The following is a 26911-nucleotide window of genomic DNA, read 5'->3' as shown; positions in this document are numbered from 1 at the left end:
TCACAACATGCTGTTTCCTAAACATTATTTAATGTCCATATTCGTTTTTTTTACTATTATCCGAAGGTCGTCTAAAAGTAAAAAGTAAAAGACATTTTCCAAATTACAAAGGCCACCAGACATTTTCTATCGTATTAAAAATTATATAGGCCTAGTTGTGTTTTAGTGGATGAATTATAAACGTTAACATGATTGAAGCGTGTTGACATTAGTACCAGACTCACTTTCTCGTTGATAGTTGTAGATTGAAAATTTTAACATTTCTAAAATGCCAAGGTGAAGTAGTCGGCAGATGAAATACTTTAGTTTAGTGATTCAAGTGTGTACATTGTATCTATAATTTGATATATTGTGTTAATTGGTGAGATATGTTGAAGAAATAGAGCGATGGAGGTACTGTTTTAGTATAGAGATGAAACTGTTTAAAGTGGAATTCTTTACGAGGATAGTGGTCTATGACGCTGAAGGTCTTGTTGGAGTTCAATGAAGACTTAACAAATAATAGAGAACAACCATTTTGACAGTGATCAGTTGAGATTTCCATGTCGACATTTGTGGCTTCAGAATGTTCGTTCACTCTTTCCTTATTATGAACTGAGGAAAGCTGGCTTGATAAATGTTTTAAGTTGTTGTTTTGATCTACTGTGTGTTATGTACATGTATGTTTTGCTATCGATCCCTTTTGTACGTATGTAAGGAAGCAATAAAGTTGAATTGAATTGAATTTATTGTATCATAGACTTCACTTAGGCTTGGTAAGTTGTATTATAGTAACTAGTGACAAATAAATATAAACATGACAAAACAAACGCATCAAAGACATCATATTACTTTAATCAAGCTAATTTACATCCATCATTTTAATACATTGTACATATATAAACTTCATACATACATACGTAGAAACATCGCCACATTGAACACCAATGAAGTAACACGTCAGTAGGAGGTACGTTAAAAGATCATTAACTTCGTGTTCAGCTATCAACCTCATGTTTAGTCTTCTGAGGTAGCAATGGCAGTGTTTATGAATTACTGGTATACCCATCCTCGATAATCCAGGGGTTACTATCACTGACGTTATATCCACCCCAGGACTATATAGCCTGATGGCTCCGTATGCGATAACAGATGAGACAGCTAGATCGGTCCTTAGATGCATATGAAAAGAATTGAATACCGGTACACTGCGGTTGACAGTATGGCTTTAAAGTTGGACGTCTTGCTCTACATAATCTTCAAAGGATGAATCTGTTAGCGATTGGTAAGGGTGTTTGCTCCTGAAATGCCTTCAGTATACGACAGTGATAGTAACCCATGAGGTATCGAAGATGTGGTATACCTTACAATTATTTTGAGATAATCCAAGTACAGTAAAACAACGCCACTTAACCCATATGCCCTTGATTTGTAAACTTACCCATTCGTATACCATCACCTTTTGTGTCATAAAAGCAAGCCTGTAGACGACTTTGCGCTTTCAGTAAGTTTCAAGCGGAATTCTGGGCGATAACATTCATAAAAAAACTTTCAATATCTGTTTTCATAATCGTTATTTCTTAAACCTATATTCTTTTTTTCGATTCTTACGTGTAGCGTTGAAATGTACTCATTAGTTTCAGGTCCACAATCGTGTACACATATAACTACATATATTGCATTGTTTGCTCTATCATACTACACTCAAGCTTAATTCACACATAAATATATTATATACACCATATATAAAAAAGGTCACCAATTGTCAGCAGTTTACGCCAATCTCGGGATAAAATTTACATCATTCTTTGAAATGATCTTATAAGCATGGCGAATATACGAGTAATTACGTCATATTTATTATTTTTATTTTACGTCACACCTGAAATAACTTACGTCACACAAAAATAATTTACATTACATCTCAAACATACTCATTTACATACTATTTAGTATACGTCTGATAGCATAGTGCAATCACAGACTAGATTTTTTGTTTACTTGTTAATTTTAATTGATATTTGATTTAAAAAAGTCGTTCACTTATTTAGTAAATTAATAATAATGAAAGTCGTTCACTTATTTAGTAAATTAATAATAATGAAAGTCGTCCACTTATTTAGTAAATTAATAATAAGTTCCGAAGATGTTAAAATCTTTGATAAAATGTCATACAGGTAAGCATTATTCTGCCCTTTTGCCGTGTAAAGGCGTTGAGCCGACGAACCGCTCAAAGATTATTTTAAAAGACTGTAGAACGATTTAATAATTTGCACTAGCCATCGAGCAATGGTTTTTATTTTCTTGATAGTATATTATAAAAGTGTTCATGTTTTCAGAACATCATTGGAGCTTAACATACATTGAAATAGTGTGATATACATGCATTATACAAATCGCATAATTGTGCGCAAGGCACCAGCCATCCTCACTCTCATAACAAAACAATTAAAATCACAACATAAAAATATCAACAACATCTTCAATATAAAAGCACTTATACGTTATATAATATTATAAACAGTATGTTTACCTGGTGTACAGGTTGTGTTGTAGTTAGGCCTTTCTCTCCAGGCAAATCTCAAACTCCATATAGTTACAGTAGAACACTATAATCGAGCGTTTTACTGAAACATTTATCACATTACTATGCATTCATATTACACAGTTGACTTTGCAGTACAAGGCCTGGTCCCGATTTCACGAAACAAAAACGTTTGAAAACACCGTCTTTATTCATCTTCTTATGTAAATATGTCAAAATTTTACTCAAGTCTTCTTTTGACATAGTCTTGTGTCGAGAAATGGGGACCTGACATGATTCCTTTGGTTTTCGGGATATCAATCCTATGTAGTTTGGTCAACACAAAATTATCACGAAAATCACATTGGTCATTAAAGGTGTCATTGGAAGGGACAAAGGTTCATAAAGGGGGTCAAATGTTCCTAGGGTTAAAAGGCTCCTAGTGGGTCAAAGGTTCCTAGGGGTTCAAAGGTTCCTAGGGGTTCAAAGGTTCCTAGGGTTTCAAAGGTTCCTAGGGGGTCAAAAGTTCTTAGGGGTCAAAGGTTCATAGGGGGAAGTCAAATATTCGTAAGGGATCACAGATGCATGCTAACAGAATAGCAGGCGACTGAAATTTTTAATATAATGGCGTCATAAATCTAGAGTGGTTTGCAGCACTGCAATAGAGATCATAACTTAAATGGTCAATCAAAAGTAAAACAATAACCTGACAAATCATGGATGTAAAGTACTGAGCAAATAGAATTAAAGCAAATTAAATTGCTTTAAATATTCCATAAATTTCTTTTTAGAGCTTATTAATTGGATTAATATGTTCAAGTATTGATGGTTTAAACTCTGTAACATCATGTCTTGAGTTGCCCCCCCCCCCCTTTTTTTTTTAAATGTGACACATTGTGACCAGTCAGGGTTTGTTGATGATATAGCTGGACAGTGGTCAGTCGTAGAGAGCCACAAGTAACACCAATGTGATGGTGAAGGCCGTCGCTATGGCCATGTGGAAGGCGAGTAGTAGCTTCTTCACCGTGCTGTCCTGGAAACGAAACCAAAATCACTCAGTTAAGCCTGTTTTCTTGTCTGTTAGTGTGTCTTGTTGGGATCACCTACCCAAGAGGCTATTGGTAATTGTTTTAGAACAAACCAAAAAGGTCTTTGTAGGTGCAAAATATTATCATCATTCACTAATAAGTTATTGTGAACTTGTCAATAAAATATAGAATAAAAAAAATTATTAAGGTTTTGATACTAATTCCTTTCGCGACCAGGTTAGATTTCTTGCAATAATCTGGTTCTAACTGACATTGACTGTTATTGTGGAACAATGTGTGACCTACCTTTGGGTTCTTAACTGTGTCTCTTTCTGTATAAGCAGGTGGCGGTGGTACTTTGAAGTGGTTACCATTCTGTGCTGATGCTCCTGTGTTTGTCATTCCCAGGGCGTCTATACGACCTATAGTTTACAGAAAATCATTACAATTATATTATAAAGATCATCTGTAGCATTTTTTGTTTATATATCTATGACAAGACGGTAGCAAGATAACAAGTGTCAAACACACTTGAAATGATGTTTACATTTCTCAATTTTTTATATTGTTAAAAGAGGAGATTATATCTTAGCAACCATTTCAATACAGAAAATCAGAAAATTGCTCTCCAAGAACGTTGTTCTCTATCTATCAATATCATGTGAAAACCAATGAAAGGCGTCCATTTTCCATTATAGATCTATATCGGTTTTAACTAATTTATAACAATATTTACCTGTATCTGTCCTATTTAGATACAAATCAAACGATTTCAGAATGATCTCCATGATCACGTGGTATATGACGTATCCAACGACAACCCAGACAGAGTAGGAGGGAGCCGTGGATTTCTTCATCTCCATCCCAAAACATATAGCTACCACTGTAACGAACAAATAAGGTCAACTATATAAATATCACTGTAAAGTAATGAACATACAATATTCAAATGTATAAATATCACTGTAAAGTAATGAACAAACAATATACAGGCATAAAATACTGTAAAATATATTGTATATACTGAAGAAAAATAAATATACACTTTTTTAATTTTACTTTTTTTGTCGTTAGCCATGATTTCATTTGAAATGAAACTATTTCAATGACATCGAAACACCACTGCAAGAAATAGATTTTAGATTGGGAAAGACCTCTAACATAGTCATTGCTACCTTTAATTATTACATGTTGTGACAAAATGAAATTATTTAGGTGATATTGATAATTTGACATTTATGTTAAATCTGAATGTGACACAGATATTGTCACCAGAACATTGTAGATTATGGCGCTATTATTACAGCGGTATTTTCACGAATTAGGGTAGGAATGTCGACATAAGTTATCTTAATTGCATTACTGTTTTGTCGGAATATCTATTGTCATTTCATGTTTATGTCAGTATCTATTATCTATATTTCTTTTTCATTTTTTTTATTTTTTTTTCACCATTATATCTGTATGGATTTTTTTCTGATATCTAAAATGCATTACATCTTCAAAATAAGAATGAGCTAGAGTTACTCACCAGACAGGATGTGGGCGAGCATGCCCACTGACCAATGTGCCCAGTTAAATATCGGCCGCTTTTCGTCTTTAGGACCAGGCCTGAATATTGACATTATCGGCTGAAAAATAAGATACAATGAATTTCGAATTCTATATTTTAAACAAAGCATCTTAAGTTCATACACAAAAGTTTAATAAAATATAGACGAAAATATTTTTGAAATCCTGGAACATAAATGTCTTCTATTGCATGAAATACCGCATAATACTTTTTAATTTCGACTTCTTCACAAAGACAAAAAATCTAGTGGTACCGGTCGGCATGATATCAAATTGTATTTACACGTTTTAGTTACAATCCAGTGAAAAACTTACATTTACTATAGCTAAAATAGTGACTATTATTCCCAATGGAGGATGGGCTTGTAAGTATTCTTTTCCTTCAATCTTTGGAATCTGAAAAAGAAAATGATTAATATCAACAAGGATCTAAATAGGATTAAGTAACGCATACTACAGTACAGCCATTCTATTCTACGAATCATGTTAATGTAGGACAAAAGCCGACAATATAATCTATCTAGGTATAAACATATTTTGACAATACATTTCATGATGGTATCTAATTTTGATAAATGTTTAAGCAGATGATCCCTTTCAAAAGTAATTTACTTTACACTATTAGCACCATCGAAAAGGTTGAACTTCTTATTTAACTTCAAGATGAAAATATTTCAAATATTAATTAAAATTTATTGCGTCCCGAAAATGGAATGAAGTACTTATTGCACATGCACCAAAAGCGATTTTTTATATATTTCTTATCATTTTTGTTTTTAAGATATATCTTCATGAGAAAACACCAATTATTGTTTAAATGATGAGTATCGTTTTAGCACTGTCGGCGGTGAAGCATCTTTAATCATCAGAGGTTTATATATTGATTTAAAGTAAGCAATCGGTTACATAGTTTAGTATTGGCAATTATAATGCTGAAGAGATTGTTCTTTCATTTGAAACGAATATTATTTTGTACTAATTTCTTCATTACGGATTCTGATAACCTATAAATAGATTTTTTTCAACAATAAAGTGAAAGACATTTTTGAAACCTTTCGAAACATAATCTTTTAAAGATCATTTTCCGATCTATAGAAGCAGAAATATTTGTTCTTACCCGACTGTATCCTCCAGCCTGAACGAAAATGATAATAAAGCCGATTAAAGTCAGTACAAGTGCTGTCACCATCAGAGTCCTGTGGATCTGCGATTTAGAAAAAATATAGAAATTATAAACGAGGTTAAATTGATAAATGCCAGTCACAACCTTTACTATTATTACCTAATTAAAAAAAGAAGTATGATTTAAAGTATTATCTTAAAAAATAACAGCCTCCACTATTCTTTGAATACTTGCATCACATTTATTCTACTGTTAAAAGACATTACTTCTTCAATGCAACTGTAAAGTCTTCACGACCGTGAAATGTTATTTACCAAATATTGAGGATAAAAGTTTGAGAATTACAAACAACAACACGAGAGATATGTTTCTATGTCTGGTTACCTGAAACCATATCCTCTGACCCATGACGTTTGTAGAGGTCCATACGGGTTTGTAATATCTGGCGGCAACTATTCCAACACCTGTACACAGGATCCACGCAATGATCATCAAAATGGCTGTCAAAGATAAAGAAACAGGTAAGAGAAGAACACATTAATAGTCTTTATAGTCCTTTTTTATACATGCCGATACAAAGAGGTCATTGTAATAAATACAGGTTATATTTTTTAAAAGGGGGGGAGGCATGCTGATACATGCTGATATGGTGTATTGACGTAGTATCAAGAAAGATATATACAAGCAATAACAAAACATACATGAGACTTTGAAATAAGCTGTATTTACGGGGAAAAATGAATATAATTTACCTTTTACACTGGAATAGTATTTCTCTATGTTATAATACCGTAATTTTATTTTATTTTTTACCCTTTCTAAGGACTAAGCAAGATAGAGAGAAAGGGATTGTATTTTAGTAATATACTGTTGTTATATGGAAAATGGATGAAAAAACATCAAGTAAAATAATAAATAATTCAAAGTTGGTTTTTGTGAAGCTTGAGAACGAGTGAGTTTGAGTACTTACCATGTACTTTAATGAGTGGATAGCGGGCAGTTTCACCGATAACACCCACGGACTGGAAGTCTACACGGGCGGGTGTGACCTTCGGGTTCTCTTTGTGCATTAACTTAGTCAACTCTGTAAGGAAAACCAGGGAATTATGCCATCACAGATGATAACATTTTTTACGCACATTTATGTAGTTTGGTTGTTCATGAAACCAATTTATGGAGACACTTGGTGACGTTATGGGTGAGATTATGGTGTATAGGTTTAAACAGTGAGAGTACATACCGCCATTATTGTTTTCGAATCCCGAGCCCTGACCAAACATCAGGTACCATTTCTGATTCAAATCAAACATAGACTGTGAGGGATCAACTTGTCGTTTTCTTCTGGTGACCTGGTTGGGTTTGGAACGTCTAAATTTACAGGACAAAATTCCATCCTGGAACGTCCCACTTGTCATCGAAAGGCCTACGACCCCATCGACCTGATAAAGAAATATAGACATTTAATTCAAAAACTCGTGAAAATTGAATCTTATATTAATCATTTTGATATTATAGGCTTTATCTGATATAAGTTGCTCTTACCACTAACACAAAACAGCTTTTACAACACCATTTTTATATATTCCGTCTTTGCATATTACAGAGTTAGCTCCCTTGCGTGTAGGTATATATTGTTACGTCATTATTTTGTGAGCGCAATTCACGTCATTTTCTCCGAAAAGTATGACGTTACGCTCGCAAAAACTTGACGTCACAATCAATACCTACCTGCAAGTGCAGATAACTCTGTAATATGCAAATCCGGAATTAGCACATAGAAGGTTAAGTATATGAGCAAACGACAAATTATTTGGATGTAATACAGCCAATCTATAATATATCGTTATATTATTTCACATCTCAAATCAATGCACCTGCATTGAAAATACATTAAAGTAACCTTATATGCAAATGCTACTTTCAGATATTTTCATTTTGTTCATCAATGAGGATGAGAAAATGACTTATTTCAACTTGTTAAATATGTGCTATATTTATACCACTCTTTGCTTTAAAAATGTGTCTCTTTCAGTGGCCTTTATGCTGAATACTTACCGGACCGAGAGGAATGTTTTGTGTTCCTTTGTTGAATGACCGTGTCACAATGACCTTTGACCCTTTAGCAATACAATCCACAGTATCATCATCACCCTACAATAAAATGCATAAAACAAGGTCAGAAACGCCTTTAAACAATAAGACTTATTGCCGATTTATAAACTATTGTTTTTTTTTGAATTGGCAAAGGTAAGATTGCTACTTGACATTCGTGTATATGTTTTTTCTTAAATACGTCACCAATTGTTTTAAAACATTACTTTAAAAAACGATCAGCAATTCGATAGTTCACAAATTATTTTACATAATTTGCTCACGGAATACCGTTTTGTGTTAATAAATGGCACATTTGCCTATGCTAATTTCCAAAATAATTAAACAATTGGTATCATTAAGTAACGTACTATCTATTGGATATGTAAATAAGTATTTACCATTTTCAAATCGCTGGAGAAGGCAATAGCAATCCAGTTAACATTGTCCATCTCGACTTTGGACGACACCTCGAAGTCGACATAGTCAGCTCCGTCTTTCCACGTAACGACATAGTCACAGCTGTCCCCCTCACAACTCACAAAACAGCCCTTACTGATACCACAGGTGTCGTCCATAGTTACTCTCCCCACCGCCGGAGTAGACTACAAAACATTTGTCGTTAAGTAGGTTCACACTTTCTTTATTAGCATAAAACATAAAATCCTATTTAAATATTTAGATTGGATGCCCATTGCCATTATAAATATTATGTATCATCATATTTTTTTTTTTTTTTTTTTTTTTTTTGTCATTTTTATTTATTTTTATTTATTTATTCATTTTGTCTTTTAAATTTGTGATTGTATGTATGTATTTAGAAAAGGTAATATATTGATATTACGAGCTTTTTAAAAAATTGAAACACAGTCTATTTTACATCAGTATTGTCAACATATCATACCAAAATATTTTATTGCTATTTTAAGTTAATTATTATTTTCAAAAAAAAATTTACAGGTATACAAAGTTATTCTCTAGTATTCCCATTTTCAATTTCAATACAAACTGATTTCACATTACTGATCTATAATATAAATTTATACATACCGTGTCTACATCCGGGGCTGTCGTTACTACAGATGGCGCCTGAGTAACCACGGTTGTGGTTGTTTTGGCGGTCGTCGTGGTGACCTGTGGTGGTCGCGGGGTAACTGGGGGCTGTGTAGGGATTGGGATTGTTACCGCAGGGGTCGTCGTTGGTGGTGGTGTTGGAGGTTGTGTTGGTGGTCGAGTGGGAGGTATCGTAAGTGGAGTGATTGCTGGAGATTTTACATTCACCCAGAACACATTGTACGTCTGAACCACGGAAGCACTGAAACAGAAATTTTTCGATTTTGATTGACAAATTGATTAACGGTTAGCAGATGTTTCCATATTTTTAAATACCTTACAATCAACTTCTAACACTGTTGGTAGCCTGAAGAACATTTGTATCTTGTAAACCAAAATATTTTAGCGGCGAACTAATTTTGCATTTTCATATCTGACGACATTTTCATATCCGACGAAATTTTCATATCCAACGAAATTTTCATATCCAACGAAATTTTCATATCTAACGACATTTTCATATCCAACTACGTATATACATATTCAATGCGACCTAATTTTGGGATTTATATGCTAAATTATTAATTTTTGCTTACAGTTGAATCACTTTCAATGCTATTTCTTTTCGCGTACATAAGGTATTGCTATTTACGTGAAAATAAATCGCACACATAATAAGTTACAGTACTCAAAGATGCTGCATTTCTTGTAATGTGGATTTGTCTGATGAAACATAACGTTCCCATGATATTTGCAAAGTAGAAGATGTTTGATCGTATACTTATTGATGTAAAATAACCAGTTTATATATCACTAGAAATCCCAACTTTTAAAAAATGACCTGATACTTATTTCTTACCGAGTAAATCACCGAAAACAAAGATATTGATGGTTTATATTACAGAGTTAGCTCTTGGGGTAGGTATCGATTGTTACATCATTATAGCGCATCACGTAGATTTCTTCAAAAAGTGTGACACGGCAAACACATGACGCAACAATGCACAAGGGAGATCTGTAGTGAACGGAATAACATCTAGTGAATTTTACATTATAAAACTTACATGAATACGATGCTTCCTACAGCATTACTCGGGGCCTTCCACGTGAAGCTCACGCCCTGTTTGTCCATAGGGTTTGCATGGGTCAAGGCGCCATTCTGTAGAGATGAATACACAATACTGTTATGCTTACGTTGTCTTAAACGTGGATATTTCTTTCGTGATTTGAAGCTTTCGAATCATTTCGTGGATAGAAATGTTCCTGGTTAGCGGATGGAACTACAATAATATTCGTGGTTCACGAGCGAGCGAGAAAATGACGAAAATTTATTGATATAGGAATATCTGGCATTAGACCCACCAATTGCATATTTATCAAAACATTTTTTCGGAAATATAAAACAATAGATAGAGTTATCCGCCCTTGAATATCTTTGTTCTTAAAACCCATTCGACCTCCTTCACATTTAATTTTCTATCCCGAGCCCACAAATGTTCCAGCAGACCCCTCCTTACCATCTGGCCCTGACAGTTGATAGTCCTGCCCCCTTGGGCTGACGTAAATTGTCCCACCACATTACCATTTCCATCTCTGGCCTGAATCTGGTATCCTCTCATCAGGGCTCCATTCCCGACCAAATTCACTAAGGAATTGAAAATTAAATATCGTAATATTAAACAAGATTAATTTATAAGCTGATAAGACGACGTATAATATGTATAAAAATTTCTGCGCAAATATTGACATATAATAGAAACATATGTGCGCGTTCATTAAAGTAACTATTCTTTCACTTTCTCTAACACTAATGCACTAACATAGTACCGACACCTACAGAGTTGGCGTCCACAAAACAGCTGAGCTGCCCACCAAACTCGTGCGCGTTACAATACGTGATTTTCAGCTTCTATTAACGCGTTATGCTTTCGTCTGACCATAATTCAAAAGAACCGTGAACATTTTTCCATAAACCTATGTGAATATTCATTTTGAACCTCGACACCCTGCGAGGTTTGACCATTTATTACATTCCCGTTTATTGTTACATCTAATAGCCCTTATTTAAAGTAAGAATAATCTCCCATTATAATATCTTTAAGCGTTAACTGGAATCGATTTTATATTATGTAGATATAACACAACGATAGAACGAAAATCAGAGAATATCTTAGAAAACTGCAAACTTAGAAAACTTATGATGAGAGAGTTTTCCACTTTCACGTTACACATTTTTCATCATAATGAAATTATTCAGAACAATCGTTATAGTTCAATACTGACTTTACAAAATCATGTGAAATCGCAAATTGCTCGAGGACTTTTTTTGCTTTGAAATTATTACGCCCTTGTGTCAGCCAATCAAAAATGACGTTAAAAACCGACATATTACTCATTACTTTTTAATTTTTTACCTGATAACGATTCTTCTGGGGAATAGGTGGATTTTATCAGCTGGAAGAAGTAGGGTGTTGGTCCCGTCCGGGCTGGGCTACCACTGTGCACAGGAAACATTGTAGAACATGTCGACGGTGGCGCCCCCATACTATAACTCCAGGCCACGCCTATGTTAGCAGATAGTAGCACCAACCACCACATCCTGGGCCTCCTCACTGTCAAAGGAATATTTTCATGTTAGTAGCAGTTGGAATTTTATAGTTTGTAATTCACATTGTCTGCTTCTGATTGTTATCAAACGTTAAAAAATAAAAAAATTATTCCAAGCAATAATCATACACAGTATTCAAACAGCTATGTAAATTAAAAGCAGAGCTCTCCATGGCCGAAATCCATTGTTTGCTTTAAAATTATTTTGAATCATTTTTAGAATAGTTTAATGAGAAGCTGAATGATGTGACACATTCTATGTTAGCAGATATCTGCTTCGTTTTTATGCTAACACTGGCCAAAATCGACATTGCATGTACCAGTGGTAAGATGAACATTCCACATAAAAAGCAATATACGCTTTGGTAAGACATGACAACAAAATGTACTCCAGTCAAAACTCCAATCAACCTTAATATCGGTGAACCGTCACTATAGTACAACGTTGTATGTCGTTAGGGCTGCTATCAGTGATAAAATACGAGGACATTGTTATAGACTAGCTGTGAATGTTCAGTTAGTTCACATGTCACCTCTGTCACTTTATTTCTCTGTTTTGACATTGTACTGTCATGTATTTCACAGGTGTCTATTATCATCCCCTATGTGGGATAAGGTGACCTAAACGTAAGTTTGTTAACAAAGTTATAGCGACCATCCCTATTCCCAGGGATAAGGTAACCTAAATGTAAGTTTGTTAACAAAGTTATAGCGACCATCCCTATTCCCAGGGATAAGGTAACCTAAATGTAAGTTTGTTAACAAAGTTATAGCGACCATCCCTATTCCCAGGGATAAGGTAACCTAAATGTAAGTTTGTTAACAAAGTTATAGCGACCATCCCTATTCCCAGGGATAAGGTAACCTAAAGTAAGTTTGTTAATAAAGTTATGGCGACCATCCCTATGTGGGAAAAGGGTAACCTAAATGTAAGTTTATTAATGAAGTTATAGCGACATTGGAATGGGAATGGTATTTGAAGAATACAAAAAACGTAGAACGACAGATATCTGAATACCCATAGCCATAAAGGCAACGCTAAAATCTAAACAAATGAATGATAATGATAGATTGGAACAAAGAGATCTTATTTCTACGTACACTTTGTGATTGACGGAAGATGATTGAGAATAATAAGAATAAAGGATCTGTCTTGTCTACTTTTATTATGCGTATTTAGGGAAAAAACATTAAATTATTCATAAACGTAAGTTCTCTTTTATATTTGAGCTTTGTGAGATTTGTTACCTGCCATAACAAGGTGTATAATGTAAATATACATAATTTTCAATAAACTGGGTATTTTCCCTAGACCTTGTTTTGCAAGTCATCATGACTTTATTTCTTTTCGCCCCGCAAGTAAGGCGTGAGAATTGTACCTACTGCCCTCATTGCTTGATTGCAAATGTCGACTAAGTTCTTCCTCTTTTCCCTAACCAATTTTGTCCTGAACGTTTCACCCGACAAATGCCTCATTTTGGCTCTCGCCCCATTGAAGGAGGATCTGAGTTCATTCTTTCGGCGGAGACGCATCATATTTTATAAAAATGGTAGTCTCTGTCCATGCTTAGCACTCAACGTAAAAGAAGTGGGACGACTGGTTCGCCTTTTGTCAGTATAACATGACCACGTTAGGTGTGTTGTTCGATGTATACCGTTATAAAAAGGAAAATAAACTTATACACTATTACGAGGAAACAATAGAAAAACATGCCGAAGCCCCTAATATCATAATACCTAATCTATAAGACGTTAATCCCATTCAACTAACCAAAGGTTTATTACTTGAAATATGTATTATAGAAAGGGTTATCAATCCGATAGGTCAAGTTTATATGGCATATTCCATTGAAAGCTAGATATAGTTCTATCTCTGTAAGCATTGATAATCCAGTTTTCTACCACAATAGGCGGTGTTATTCCACTCTCAGGACATTGAATGAACACTGCAGCTGCAACAATTTGTTTATATCACACGTGGTATAAACTCAGTACGCATTCTGATTGGCTGACTCGGTGAACTTTGACCGAACAACTTATTTCTCAGTGTCACGTCATCATTGTCAACGTCATCAATATTCAAATGACGTCATTCTATGTTGGGATCGCCGCATGACGTCCGAACCCGCTGTTGGAAACCGTATGCGTTGTGGTCGTTGTGTCAAAATACGAGACGTTTTCATACATATTAAATTGACATTTAGTACTAATAACACAACTTGACGGACAAGAATTTTCCTGATGTTATGTGTATGAAACGAACTTGATCTTGATGGTAATGGCTTAATGATCATCTGGCGGGAAATAGACAATGCGAATGCTTTTACATGTATACATGTAGTCCGACATTGAGTTTTATTTCCTGGAAGCAATTTTGAGTTTTAACTCAATAGGACGTTAAATGAGTATTATTTAACCCTGAAGATGTTCCCAATTAGAAAAATTTGATATCGATGGATTTTTTATCAAACGATGACTTTTGAATACTAATTAGTGTCTTTTTGCTGATGAAAATATAACTATAACTTATTGCATATTTCGGTAAATAGACGTTACCGTATCCCTGCCGTATTTCTATCGGCTAAATAGGAATCTTATTGTGGTAGAAACAGGTCACACTACTCGTGGTTGTTGAATATTGAAAGCTCGTGTCTTTTGTTACCTTTAAAAAATAACTCACACGTGTGGAATAAATTCAATATTCAACAACCACTCATTTTGCAACCTCTATTTAAACTATTGATATACATTTGGAATTACTGTTTTATAGGTCAACCACGAGTATTTCTACTCACTTAATACTTTGAATACACTAAACCACAGAAATAGGTACACACGAATATTTTATGAAATACAGTATTGGGTACCTTCTATTGTTCTTATAGAAGTGATGGATTCTACCAAAACCATTCACATAGACTTGATATCACTCGGACATCGCCAGTAAAGAAATGTTTCAGATTTCATCATTTGATTTGTCGGTATTACTATTTTCCAGGTATCAATGGTGTAACGATATTGTCTGAATTACAGGAGCAGACACATGTAGTCTTTGTTCTCGCTGCATCTCTAATACATCAACAGACAGTTTGTAAGGTGTAGTTTTTGTTTTCACTACAAGGGAATAATTCTTATGCATATATTCAACACCTGACGGAATTATTGTGACATTCTTCCTTAAGTGTGTCAGTTGTCGTCTGTCTTTCACATTCCAAGGTCATACAACAACATTATAAAGAAAACATTAAAGTTATATGAGCCGTTATTTTCATTCCGACGGATCAGAAGAGCTCTTCACATATTATTCACCACCAAACGTTACCGACATTTTGAGAATTACAATACTTGCAATGAATAGGTTTTTATTTTACACAGACAAACAACACATCAAAATGAAATCTGGCAGTACTGCGATAAACAATTCTATTTACGTCAACATTGCAGTGAAATGAGTACATACGGTCAGGCCATGAAACCAGGTTGTGGTTTTACAGAGTTTTGTGGAATTGGTGTACAATTCCATTTAACTCTTTTTACATTGCTATTAGTAATTATAATGTGATTTTCAGAGATATTTTCATCTACACATGCGTAACGCATAAAAACGAAAACCTCACAATTTCACTTTTCCGTGTTGTAACTGATGTTAATAATGTATCATATATATGTGTGTGTGTCTTTGAATCATTTTCAGAACTTTTAAAAATTATCAAACCCTTTGATGTTCTATAGATTAATAAAAAAAAATGATCAAATTTTCGCTCAGTTATGGCACACATAAATTTAAACCATTTATTATTGGTAGAACCATGTTAAAAAATGTAACTCTTGATGATAAGAAAATGGATAGATTCCCATTATATGTCAATATATTTTTAGAACTTATTGACAATTGAAAGTGAAACAATCCTACTAGCATTTAGTTTGTTAAGAATAGAACATGTTTTAATCTTTGTCGTTAAAGTTTAGAAAATTGCGTAAATTGTTGCGTAATAATTTTTCCATAACTTTATTTTTCTTCGCAGACATAGTTTGTATCATTCATCTGTTAAAAAATCCATTACCTTTTTAAGAATATGTTGGTTTTTTAAATATGTTTTAATCACTGTTGTTGTAAGTTTTGAAAAGTGTAAATGGTTGTATAATACGTTTGACAGTATTTTAATAACTTGTTTTTCCCTCGCAGACATTCATTGTACCATTCATTGAAAAAAAAAATAAGAAAATAATACACACGTTTTAGATGTCTTTCATATGTTTTCATCTGAAAGTATGACAGAACTTGGTGAATTGAGAGTTTCCGTGTAGGCTGTAGTAAAGAATTTGGTCACGTCAAAACAGTTTAACCTATCACGTGTATTTCTTTAGGAGGAAATGAATCCAGTAACACAACTCAGGACTGGGAAACATATGTCAAGACCCTTTGAATTGTTAGGCCGCATGTGCCAAATCGCCACAACACGATATATTAATTAACCAAGGTGTGCGGTGTGTGTATAAATTTAACTGTCCTCGTGACAGCGAATCCGTGAAATATCACCACGTATTGCTTATTGTACTGATTGATCTCTGTCTCTGTCTCTCTCTCTCTCTTTCTCTCTCTGTCTGTCTCTCTCTCTCTCTCTCTCTCTCTCTCTCTCTCTCTCTCTCTCTCTCTGGTATGATAATTATACTTGTCTTAATCTTAATCTTTAAATCTTTTTACCAGAATGGCATTATACACCAATGCATTAAACGAAAATGAAACAGTATAGTCAAAAGCTAGAGCGCAACATTGGAAATGTAGCATAAACGGCTCAATTGATGAAACCATGGAGCAGGATGGGACACTGTGGCTGAGAAGGTGGAAGGTATGTTTGGAAAGGTGGAAACCACTATGGCCAAAACAATTCAAAGTATGGTACAGGACACGGACACAAGAAGTTGGAAAAGAAGATCTATCTTCTGATATTTCTTTTCCTGGATTAGTAATACATGTACGTCTATTCCCTATGCCAAAATCACACTAGTGAAGTATCAATAATTTCCAACGATTGGTCCCACTAGACAGTGATTGTGACGTCAAAATGTGATTGCTTTTTTTGTCACAATCGCCGGAAGGTGGGAATAGTCGCACTAGGACCTGTATTCAGGATCACGAAACTGACTTAAATCCAAATCTCTCTTAGCCAATCAAAGATGGCGTTACAAAACAATCATTTCTGATATCGTAAGTCTAAATTCTTTCATTTTCCTGTGGCCAGGTCATTCTAGAATCTCAAACTTCCATGTAATATTTTCTAAGGTTTGGGTTTATTGGGATCGTCAAAATCTCTCGTGTTTTTATGGGGAAAATTACATTCAAGTCATTCAATGACATTATGTGAAAGGCAAACAAATAATGACTTGTAGTTATCAGTGATTACTACGATGCAACCATTTAAATTTCGGCAATCTCTATTGCGCATGTATTTTTTCTGTTTTTTTTGTTAATGGGCATACAACAAACGGCCAATGATGGTAATGTTCTAATGGCAATCAACCCTTAACATTACTTTAATGTCGCTGTACATGAAAGACGGTTGACGATTTCCGGAAATTAGTCTTTAAAAGGTCCATGACAAGTGTTTTATGCCGCTCCTTTGCTTGGACAAGCAGGAGACATGCAGGTATATAGCCCATGTTATTACAACGGCCATGTAATAATGTAGAGCCCGGAGCCCCTCGTAAACTATCGTACACGGAACAGTAAATGTGTGCTGGGTCAACATGGAGTGACATGACACTCCGAAATAAAAAGACACTTCAAAGGTGTAGTAGTTTATCAATGAGCCGTTCATAATATCATTCATCAAGGATTTTTTTTTTTTTTTTTTTTTTTTGCAAACATGAAAACAAGAAACGAAATTATCATTAAACTAAACTCAAAACAAATTTCATGAAAAACAACGTAATCTTGTTGTTCGTTATAGTTCAAAGGTTGATTAAAAGCAATAATTGGATTTAATCTGGCATTAGTTAATTAATCAGGAGTATACAAGTTTATGTAATAACTTACCACATAGCCAATTATTTTCGCAGAAGTGACATTTTCGCTTACATGGTCGCGAAAATCTCATTTATTAAATAATAGATTCATTATCTCGTAGACAGATCGCGAAATCATGACTTCGTTCAAAGTTGAGTTCCTCGTTTAAAGTCAACATCACGGAATATTTGACTGGCAAAATTAGTTCAAAGTAGGTTATCTTCAAAAGAACATACATGCTTATTTCAAGTAGTTACTTATTTGCGTTACTTTCTGAATAATAATCCGTGGATACTGTTCGTCAGTAGGCTTCGGAACAAAAGTTTTGAAAACATCCAGTCAAACCAGTCAAGCTAATGGTTCCAGACTTAGAATAACATATGGCGAGATTAATTATATACAGAGATTGTTGTTTTATATAAGCAATATGTAATATTGAACATAGTGAATAACTCGTCTTCGTATAGTGTTCTTAACAGTCAATCAAATTAGTAGTTTTATAACCCATATGATACTCCCTAGTAAAAAACGCACCCCCTCAGTTTTGACAAGTCGCTATTCTATTCCTTCCTAATAAAACGCACCCTAAGTTTTGACAAGTCTTTATGTTATTCCTTCCTAATAAAACGCACCCTTCAGTTTTGACAAGACGCTATTCTATTCCTTCCTTATAAAACGCACCCCTCATTTTTGACAAGTCGCAAATAAAACGCATCCCTCAGTTTTGACATGTCGTTACTCAGTTCGTGATACGACCTGGGTCAGCTGTTCGTTTATTTTACACGTGTTCACGGTTTTATGATCGTTTAACGCCTAATCATAGAACATTTGTTGGACTCTTTCTATTTGTACATCCGATGTGCAAGAGATATGTACTACTGTTAACTTCAATGCCTCGTTCGTTCATTTTCGATAACATTGATTCATCATCAAATTGCCTATATTATTTAGAATAATTTAGAATACTTACATATGCATTTCTTGTCATCGTAAAGAGTTAGATATGTCACAATTTTATAACGTATAGTAAACTAGTAATTGAAATTAATGGGGAACAAAGCATGTGATATTAACATCACATAATTAATTAGGAAGTCTTAAAACATCAAACAAAATCTACATTAGTAAATGAATTTTAATTAGCATAGTTATGATAACGACGTATTTGTCTCTTGGATTGCATGCCTGTCATATTTACATATAATTCCTCATTTTCACATGTTTGCGATGACTCCATAACATCAGTTTATGTAAGTCACAAGGCATACAATGCTACTTTTTATTATTTTATTACACTAGCAAGTTCGTGTTTAAAATAATTTGCATTTGATCATCAGCTTATATCAAACATCATTTTGTTTAAAAAGGCATTAAACATGTCTGATTTACGAAAAAAAATCATTATTAATTACATCATGTTTTATATTAATACAGAATACTGATTATCTAAATATTTTTTTTTATAAAAATGATAATGACCTTCTTGTACTAATGAAACTTCTGGTATTGACACAAGAAGAGGATTCCAAAGATTACTTATAGAAGGTTTTATGAAAACAGCATAGGATACCAAACTGAACAAAATTCATATTCTTTAAACTATTTGCTTTAAACTTTTAACTTATATTTTCTTTAAAAAAGCGTGAAAAGTTTCTGACAGGCGAAGATTGTTATTTGTTATAAAGTATGCAGCCTCATTAGATTTTATACAATAATCAGTTAACCCTTACAGTGCTAAGCAAATATAAAATCATCTGGGCGTTCCTTATAGACCTAATAAAATAGATAGTCGCCTTTCAACAGGTCGTTCCACTCTCGGTGAATTTTTGGTCATTTGTCTCTCTTTTTATTGTCATTATAACTGACAGATAATGACGATTGGAAACATGTGTTTACATGGGATATTTATTGTACTTCCTACGTGTGATGTAGCGGATGGTTCACTGAACTGTAAACAGTTAGCATTACTAAGTACGACAACAAAAACCATGAACAATTGCTTAGAAAAGATGTCGGATTGACAAGAACACATCTGATACATGAAGACACTAATCTTTTAACACCCCAGAATACTCCTTTTACAATTTATATACAACTACTATACATTTCACAACATATAAACAGTAATCAATCTATGATGGATATACTTCCCATGTATATATGCTTTGAACATTAAGAAAAAAACAGTTTCAACTTATGCGCAGCGTGTTTTTTGTTATTTTTTTCTATTAATTTTGCGTTTGTAGTAATAAATATTTATGGCATTAATTGACAAAAGTCTCACCTTCGACTATTTTTATTTGCATTTACACAAAAAACTGCCACTTTGAGCACGTGCATAAAGACATCAAAGGTAACCACAGCAAGGAACATAGATAGTCCGTATTGGCATAACGTCGAATTTCTGTGGTGTAATTAGCCAGGTAAATGGTCTTGACAGGTGAGATATTGACCACTTATTAGTGTTTTACCGTGGTCACTTGGGGTCGTACCTACACAACTAGAGAGGACATATGTTAAGTATACCAGGTAGTGTATTACCCTCGGGCGCGTTCGATACACCTGTCAACATTGATTACTTGACGAGGGTTCAGAATTTAGGAAGAATGATATTCTCAGTAAAGTTACTACTGGGTCAAATATATCAAAAACTAATTTGGATATTGTAATATTCGGTTTTTCCCTACAACATCTAAAGAACTCGCTTCTTTGATGTAATAATTATCTTTAAGCAGATTAATGTATGTAGGGTCATCACTTACATAACAACATTAGAGAGCGGGGAACTATGTTTGACCTCAGTCATCGATCTCAGCGATAATATATCCACATTCAATATATGGTAGGTATATCAGATATATGGGTGTATCTGTCAGAATGGTCGGTAACTGAATACATGTACATAAAACGTTAATATAACCGTGCATTTGTAATTAAGCATTATGGTTTCGGCAGGCTTTGATACCATGGTTTTGCATAATATACGCTTTGATATTAATTCGTTCTCTAATTAAAATGTCAACGAATCATATCATCGGAAATATAAAATACTGGGCTATCAAACAAACAAGTGCTTCATTCATCTATCCTCATACATGTCCATATCATAAAACAATATTTATACAGGCTGAAAAAGCTGATATCTGGGATTAAAAAAATCGGTCTCGCCTGTAAAACTTAAAGTCTTACTTTACTTTTGCAGTCATATTTGCATTTGTTTAGACTTATTTTGAGATCAATGAATTGTCACCGGATATTCCACATTACTACTTCTACTGTAATATCTATTGAACCTTTGCATACTTCATAAAGCTCTTGGAGCTATTCATTTTATACCAATGTATGATAATGGATACGGAATTAAAAATGAAACAATAACACAAATTTTAAGTTATGGATGAATCATTTTATCTCTGCAACAAAGAATTAACGGTAATTATACTATGTCCCGTTTGATTATTGATTAACTTTCGATTCAATTTATTTTCCCGACATAAACGCAATATTCGCTATATTTCTGAAAGTCAAATTTCATTAATAAAAAATCCTGGCTTCCATGTGTCAATATTTACCCAATTAGAATAGTGAAAAGTCAATGCATACACAATAATTATACAAAATTATGTTTGCTATATCAAAAACATTATAGGCATCACACATCAGGTTTATCTCTCTAAGACTCGTCATCGACATCAACAAAAACAAAAAGACATCAATGGAAAGGCACAAAATGCCCAAGGCAAACCATTTGGTGGAAAGCAAATCTTACATTATAATTATTCTAATATCACTGTCGACTGAAGAGACGCATGGTTCAGAAGAGTTTTATACTATCTATAATGATGGTTTCACTGGTGTGTCTGTAATGTCAGTTCTGTAATTCTTAATATAGATATACAAATATAGCCAAATAATGTACAGACTTATTTAGTGTCCATGGTGCCATTGCCCTGGGCAGAGAAGTAAACACACAATGGTGTTCTGCTGAGCTGGCAGTGAGTGATGTCTATTCACAGACAGACATGGTTCTGATATTGGGGTCATTAGCCATTAGTGTCCGACTGGTCAGAATAGAACATCTAATGAAGTAAATCCATTTACTAACATCACGAATAACATAAGATTTTACGTGAGGCATATGATCCGCGTCTAAATAATTTTTATGACTGCGAGCAATAATTGCTTTTATGAATCACGTCTATATACCTGTATACTTATTTAATATCTGTTTGTTAGTAAATTTTCGTAAAATGTCAAGCATATTTCCCGTCTATAGTTTATGTCAAATACCTTTGTTTCTATAAACAAATGGAAATATAAATCGTTATCACATCGAAATGACATACGAAAAGGAAAGGAAATTCGTTTTATGAAAGAAAACATAATAATATGCACCTTTGTGTACTGGTTAAATAATAGACAAACGTGCGTTTAATAGAATATTAAATACAGTGAGAAACATCACGTTTTATAAACGTTATACATGTAAATGTTAAACATATTGAAAACTGAGTACGCAAGGTAAGTTAGAGATCATGTGACAGTATTAATCATGAATACATTAAAACATTAATCAGCCTTAATTACCTAATTGATGAGTTTAGTTCATCCACGCACTCACATTACACATAAATCTTTGACCTAACAAGGTAGTTGTGATGTCAACAGCACAATAAATCTTCTATAACACCATTACAATAGTTCCAGTGACAGATGCAATCTTAAAAGGGATCCATTTCAATAAGCCACTGGCACTAGCAGACGTTGATACGTATTACTGCCGATTTTAAGAGATATTTAATGCCTTTTTATTAGTTACCTTTATTCATGAGATGTTTTGTTTTTCGACACAAATAACAAATTCATAATTATGGAAATTTAACCACGTCAGTGTAGGTATTCACTTACTTATAAAAAATAATTGACGACATTTATATACATATTTCCATTGGTTAACATTTCGATTAACCTAGATACTTTAAATACGTGTTATTTAGTTTTAATTATAAAGAGAATCTTAGCTTCAAATAAAGATATAGTACATTGTAGATAAAATGTGTATGTATCGTAGGTAGCACGTGCTGGTCGTTATTGACAACAAAGATGTCAACGAACTATCCTTTCTGTCAGAAGTGACTTGTGTTTGGGATAAGATGGACAAGTGACATTCGTCTGCCGCCATTGCTGTCACGTCTCCGACTAGTATGTCTGTGGGTTGTAAGTTTCCCATGTTAACTGGACATCATTTAATCAATTAAAAATATGTAATACATAAATCCTAAATCAAAAACATTTTTCCCCGCGTGGTCGAATTCTATATAAATATCCATGTCCCTAATTAGATTCTTAGTCTCCATTGTCGCTACATAGATATTTGTTTTCATAATTCAATTCTGGCGCGGCTTTAATTGCTGTGTAGATGTAAATGCTTTAAATACTTCATGCATCGAAATCTGTAAGCAGTACCAACCAGTATGGTATGGCTATAAAATAGCATCTTCCCAAACATGATGTAAATAATAACATTATTATTATTACTACGTGTTAACATAATGGATACAATATAATACTATGTACATCTTTACGTACATAAGCGTAAATAAACAATAAATACCTATTACCAAGGGACACTGCCCTAATTAATACAATAAAATCATATCTACATTCATAAACAAAGGTAATGCCCTAATTATTACTGGAAAATTACATCTGCATTAACATACAGAGTTAACGTGAACATGTAAGCATTTCCATGTAACAACCCACATTCTGATCTACCAGAGAACATGTTTACGACCATGGGAAGTAACTTGGGGAAAATAGAATGATGATTCTGTTGATATATAGTATTTCGGATTTAAGGACAAAAATGAGGTCAAGCGAATGAGATTCATCGGCGGAGATCCACGGTTGATTGCGCACAGAATGTTTGATGATGAGTGAGATGATAATCTTTCAGAAGACATTTTACACTAGGTCAACTTCGTAAGCCAGTTCCGTAATAAAATAAATAACAGCAATGATTTTAGCACATGGTAATTACTGTTTAGTCAAAGTGCTTGAAATTTCAGTTCTATATTGATATAAATTTTGATGCAACATTGCTTATAAATTACCAATAACAACAACCCAACTCATGTATGCAGGGAAGTGTGACTATGCCTGGTCCCATAGACTGTAAAGTGCCCAGAGCTGTTTACAACTGGTACACTGCTTCATTAACCATCACATTATATGTGATACTGATAGGATGGTCGAAATGCATCTACTTCACATCACATCAGTGATCAAGCCACTGTTTATAAGCCATTCTATATATAAGCAAAAGGTGACGTTGTCCATCGATACAACAGTTTTCATTGCATCAAATAATTCCATATTTACAATAAATGAAATATTTCCACCCGTGTTTATTTTAGAAATATGTACAACTTACAGAACCGCTCATTTAGCTATAAGAAAATGTGATTGCTGTTAGCCCTGACAACCCGTTTAGCTGGAGGCTTTTATTGTCCATGAAGGTGACAAGGTGCATTGTAAGATGACATTTATCACGGCCTTCCGTAGTGGGTTGACTTACTGTGAAGAAGAGTTATTAAAAAACATTTCTAGTTATTTGACATTGCACGTATGACCTTGGAAAAAATTGCAATCAAATTTTAATATTTATGTCTAACTTAAACTTGAAAAATTGTAGAATAAGAACAGTTCAGGTAAATTCAAGATTTCAATACCATATTTTACATTCATTCAAATTAATTACTACATACGATGTTAAGGAATTTCCTAGAAAATCAGTGTGTCATATGTTTAATATGTAGAATATTAGAAGGAATTTTAGTTTCAGGAAGTTATGTATGTTGATCTACATAGAGTATGCTAGAGGAAGTGACTTGGTGGTTCCCCGAGGGTTACCGTATTGATGTAAACACTATGTAACGATGATAAGTAACCAGTAAGTAGACTGTTCAAACCACCATTGTGTTTGTTTAGTTACACTCATCCATCATCATCAATCACCTGCTCAAATTATTTGTCTGTTCTGTTCAATCCATTTTTACCAGAAAAAAGAACAGTTATAAATAACTCAATTGAGTTAAGAATTTTGAATTTTAATATGAGCGTGATAAAAAGCTAAATGATACTGTGAGGGTGAGAGTTCTAAATACTCATGTGAGGTTAAGAGCTTTAAATGCTCATACGAGTTTAAGAGTTAGAAATGCTCATACATGTATGAGGTTCAGAGTTCTAAATGCTCATATAAGGTTGACGACTTCTAAATGCTCATATGAGATAAAGAATTCTAAATGCTCATATTAGGTTGATGACTCCTAACTGCTCATATGAGGGTGAAAAGAGCTCTAAATACTCTTATGAGATTGTTAAGAGTTTTTATTGTGAATATGAGGTTGATAATTATAATTAGTCATGGAAATACAGTGCAGATATAGAGACAACTGTCACTTGTAATATTGTAACAGAATTATAATTGTTAATTAACAATGCATCAATTGAGAACATTTAACTCTTGTCCTCCCATTGGTATCTAATAGTGTATCGGTGGATCACTTAAACACTAGACTCTGTTACAACACTATTGGTCTGTCGGGATAGGATAGTCGTCATGGTAAAAACATATCTTATTGTGTGTCATGGCAACTATAAGGACAGACAAATAATGTTTTTTGTAAAGTAATTAGTAATGTATGTTTGTTTTAATAAACAACAAGTTAATGTAAAATATGTTTATCTACATCATAGTTTATTATATGTCATTATTTAAATCTTATCTGTTGGTGAAGGAATATAAAAACAGCCAAATAAGAGTTAAGATGATAGAACCTGTAGGTTATTAGGAAACAGAAAGGAGTTAAAAGTTTTGTAAGGTGTACTAGAATTTAAAATTAAAGGAAATAGAAAGCACTGATAAGAAAAGAAAATTGGCTCAAAGTAAGACATTAGTGCGGGCTAAAACAAAATACTGTTTTGGGATTGTTGTTTTCCAGTCCTCTTATTGTAAGATCAAAAGCATTTTATTAAGATATTAATAAAACAATAATCATTTTACAATACATATTAGTTGATCAAACGACTTGTTAAATGATATTCAGATCATTATGAAATAATCAAACAAATTATAAATTCCATGCATTACATAATGCCTCATTCCAATTATTCTGTTATTCGGAGAAAGGAATATTTATTATATCCACTATAATGTCGGCTATAATATGTACGAGCTATATTATGTATGTATATGTCTTAAACAAAAGTTTATATTAATTATAATCTAGATAAAACCCATTCCTTAGGCTCAAATATGTATTTACATATCCATGTATACACCACACAGGCTGTCCACAGCCTTACAAACTGACCATCTGGCTTCATGGGGCGGAATTTTATAAATATTATAACAGTAGTATCAACAAACATTAAAAATATTCAAACTCACCTGCTTTTCACGAAGATGCGTAAAATGAATAATTGAACAAATCTATGTAAATCCAGGTAAAACTCCAGGTGAAACTGCAGGTAAGTAATTCCCAAAGCTGTGTGCTGTGTTCTGAGTGTTTACGTCGAGTCTATGACGTTAGTTATATTACTCAGACACGGCAGGCTGACGGACATCCATCAAACAGCAGTGCCTCCAGTGATAGGCGCACGGAGCACGCCCAATGGTTCCGGATGTCTTCTTAGGAACGAGGCGGACAACTCTCCTCTTCCTGGATATATATATCTATATCAGAGATAATCATACTTATTAATTATAGGTAATTAGCTTCCAGTTACATCATAATAAATAATAGTGTTTCATAAAACAGCAATCAGATGAATGGGATCACCAATTTTGGTGCACTGGTGTCTTATATAGATATAGATATTGATGTGTTTGATCATCGTTTATTTTCCTAGAAATTATTTTG

General features: G+C 33.7%; 1 protein-coding gene across 1 annotated transcript; it reads right to left on the bottom strand.

Annotated features, from left to right (window-relative positions):
* Nucleotides 1-813: 813 nt before the first annotated feature.
* Nucleotides 814-26587, bottom strand: LOC138325069 (putative ferric-chelate reductase 1 homolog). Its single transcript, XM_069270450.1, has 16 exons — nucleotides 26440-26587; nucleotides 11785-11982; nucleotides 10888-11015; nucleotides 10435-10529; nucleotides 9368-9632; nucleotides 8719-8922; nucleotides 8282-8377; nucleotides 7467-7665; nucleotides 7197-7310; nucleotides 6611-6726; nucleotides 6221-6307; nucleotides 5419-5499; nucleotides 5063-5162; nucleotides 4268-4414; nucleotides 3838-3953; nucleotides 814-3536 (listed from the first exon to the last, which is right to left on the bottom strand). Exons 2-16 carry the CDS (start codon nucleotides 11966-11968, stop codon nucleotides 3441-3443), a joined length of 2028 nt encoding a protein of 675 aa, XP_069126551.1. The 5' UTR covers nucleotides 11969-11982; nucleotides 26440-26587; the 3' UTR covers nucleotides 814-3440.
* Between the last annotated feature and the right edge of the window lie 324 nt (nucleotides 26588-26911).

This window comes from Argopecten irradians, chromosome 6, assembly GCF_041381155.1.
Source record: "Argopecten irradians isolate NY chromosome 6, Ai_NY, whole genome shotgun sequence".
In the NCBI taxonomy this organism is placed as follows: domain Eukaryota; kingdom Metazoa; phylum Mollusca; class Bivalvia; order Pectinida; family Pectinidae; genus Argopecten; species Argopecten irradians.
The sequence above is the reverse complement of the archived record's forward strand: the minus strand, read 5'-3'. Positions and strand labels throughout refer to the sequence as shown.